At 51.6% G+C, this 2,500-nt stretch overlaps 1 protein-coding gene across 2 annotated transcripts in view; it reads left to right on the top strand.

The window, feature by feature from the left end:
- The window catches only part of LOC143021013 (cell adhesion molecule Dscam1-like), a 985,717-nt gene that overhangs the window by 508,454 nt on the left and 474,763 nt on the right, over window positions 1-2,500 (top strand). For both annotated transcript variants that reach the window (XM_076178138.1, XM_076178149.1), the window contains exon 4: window positions 1,781-1,976. In XM_076178138.1, the coding sequence (XP_076034253.1) occupies window positions 1,781-1,976 (196 nt within the window). The remainder of the gene's footprint in view (window positions 1-1,780; window positions 1,977-2,500) is intronic.

Below are 2,500 nucleotides of genomic sequence, written 5' to 3'. Positions count from 1 at the left end.
TCCATTAATATCTATGTATATCATTGGATATAGAAAGGGGACTACCCAAAAACAATCCAGTTTTATCAATATATATTCAATTGTTGGAATGTTTTATCTTCACTTAATTGTACCAATATTTATTTTTTGACTATAATTTAATGTACTGTCGTGTTGCCATTTAGTATTTACTTAACCGAATGCACTGAAATTATGTATTGTTAGTGTGTAGAGGTTTAAAATCGTGTTTTAACAAAAATGATGCGTTCAGGATTATATGATTGAATATGTGTACTCTATAACAGAATATAGATACGTGTATACAGGTGTATTGATGTAGTATTGATATAGATATGAACGTTTTTTTTGTTGTAATCATTATCTTTTATTATTATTGCGGCTATTGTTTTTAGTGTTGTGATTTATAAGGTTTACTTTTAACGTGACTTTGAATATGCGCAAGAACATAATTATCACCAATTCTACCAACACCATACCTACCACCACCATACCACCACCATCATCCCTACCACCACCAGCCCTGCCACCAACCCTACCACCAACCCTACCACCACCATCCATACCACTACTATCTCTACCACTACCAGCCCTACCACCACCAACCCTACCACTACCAACCCTACCACCACCACCAACCCTACCACTACCATTCCTACCACCACCAGCCCTACCACTACCAACCCTACTACCACCAACCCTACCACCACCAACCCCACCACCACCAACCCTACCACCACCAACCCTACCACCACCAACCCTACCACCACCAACCCTACCACCACCAACCCTACCACCACCAACCCTACCACCACCAACCCTACCACCACCAACCCTACCACCACCAACCCTACCACCACCAACCCTACCACCACCAACTCTAGCACCACCAACCCTACCACCACTAACCCTACCACCACCAACCCTACCACCACCAACCCTACCACCACCTCCATCCCTACCACCACCACCATCCCTACCACCACCACCACCACCATCCCTACCACCACCACCATCCCTACAACCACCAGCACTATCACCAACCCTACCACCACCATCCCTACCACTACTATCTCTACACCTTCCAGCCCTACCTCTACCAGTCCTACGACCACCTGCCCTTCGACCACCAGCCCTACCATCACCAGCCCTACCACCACCAACCCTACCACCACCACCCCTACCACCACTATCCCTACCACCACAACCATCCCTACCACCACCACCAACCCTACCACCACTATCCCTACCACCACCACCATCCCTATCACCACCACCATCCCTACCACCACCACCCCTACCACCACCACCAACTCTACCACAATCATCCCTACCACCACCAACTCTACCACCACCAACCCTACCACCACCAACCCTATCACCATCACCAACTCTACCACAATCATCACCTACCACTACCACCAACCCTACCACCACCACCAACTCTACCACAATCATCACCTACCACTACCACCAACCCTACCACCACCCCCATCCATACCAACACCATCCCTACCACCACCAACCCTACTACCACCACCATACCTACCACCACCACCAACTCTACCACCACCATAACCCCTACCACCACCACCAACCCTACCACCAACACTACCACCGTCACCAACCCTACCACCACCTCTACCACCAACCCTACCACCAACACTACCACCGTCACCAACCCTACCACCACCACCACCACCAACCCTACCACCACCATCCCCACACGAATAACCCACACCATCTTTCCCATAGCATTAACCACCTGAAATCTTTCTTCCAGCTGGTGGAGTGGATCAGCGGCGGGGAGCTGGTGACTGATGTGGCCGGGATTCGTTCTGTGCACACAAACGGCTCTCTCCAGTTCCTCCCCTTTCCTCCGTCAGCGTACACAGCGTCTGTCCACGCTGCGACCTACTCCTGCAAGGCCTCATCGGCAGCTGGGGTCATCGTTTCCAGGCCTGTGCACGTCAGAGCGGGTGAGTACGGTTAATTGGTCTACTGTGCAGTTCTGCCTCAGTCCTCAGTCTCGTCCCATTCTCTTATCTATATCTTATTCCTCCTTATCAAGTCCCTTTTACAATTCCCTCATCCTCTTTCGTCCACTTCTCAACCCCCTCTTACTCTACCTCTCAACCCTCCCCCACCCTACACTCTCACCCCTCACTCTCACCCCTCACTCTCACCCCTCACTCTCACCCCTCACTCTCACCCCTCACTCTCACCCCTCACTCTCACTTCTCCCTCACCCCACTCTTACCCCTCCCTCTCACCCCTCACTCTCAACTCTCCCTCATCCTACACTCTCACCCCACACTCTCACCCCACACTCTCACCCCACACTCTCACCCCTCCCTCATCCCACTCTCACCCCTCCCTCATCCCACTCTCACCCCTCACTCTCACCCCACACTCTCATCCCTCACTCTCATCCCTCACTCTCACTCCTAACTCCCCCTCTCACCCCTCCCTCACCCCACTCTCACCCCTCCCTCTCACCCCA

This window comes from Oratosquilla oratoria, chromosome 3 (genome assembly GCF_046742065.1).
Source record: "Oratosquilla oratoria isolate Oo_2021 chromosome 3, ASM4674206v1, whole genome shotgun sequence".
NCBI lineage: Eukaryota > Metazoa > Arthropoda > Malacostraca > Stomatopoda > Squillidae > Oratosquilla > Oratosquilla oratoria.
The sequence above is the reverse complement of the archived record's forward strand: the minus strand, read 5'-3'. Positions and strand labels throughout refer to the sequence as shown.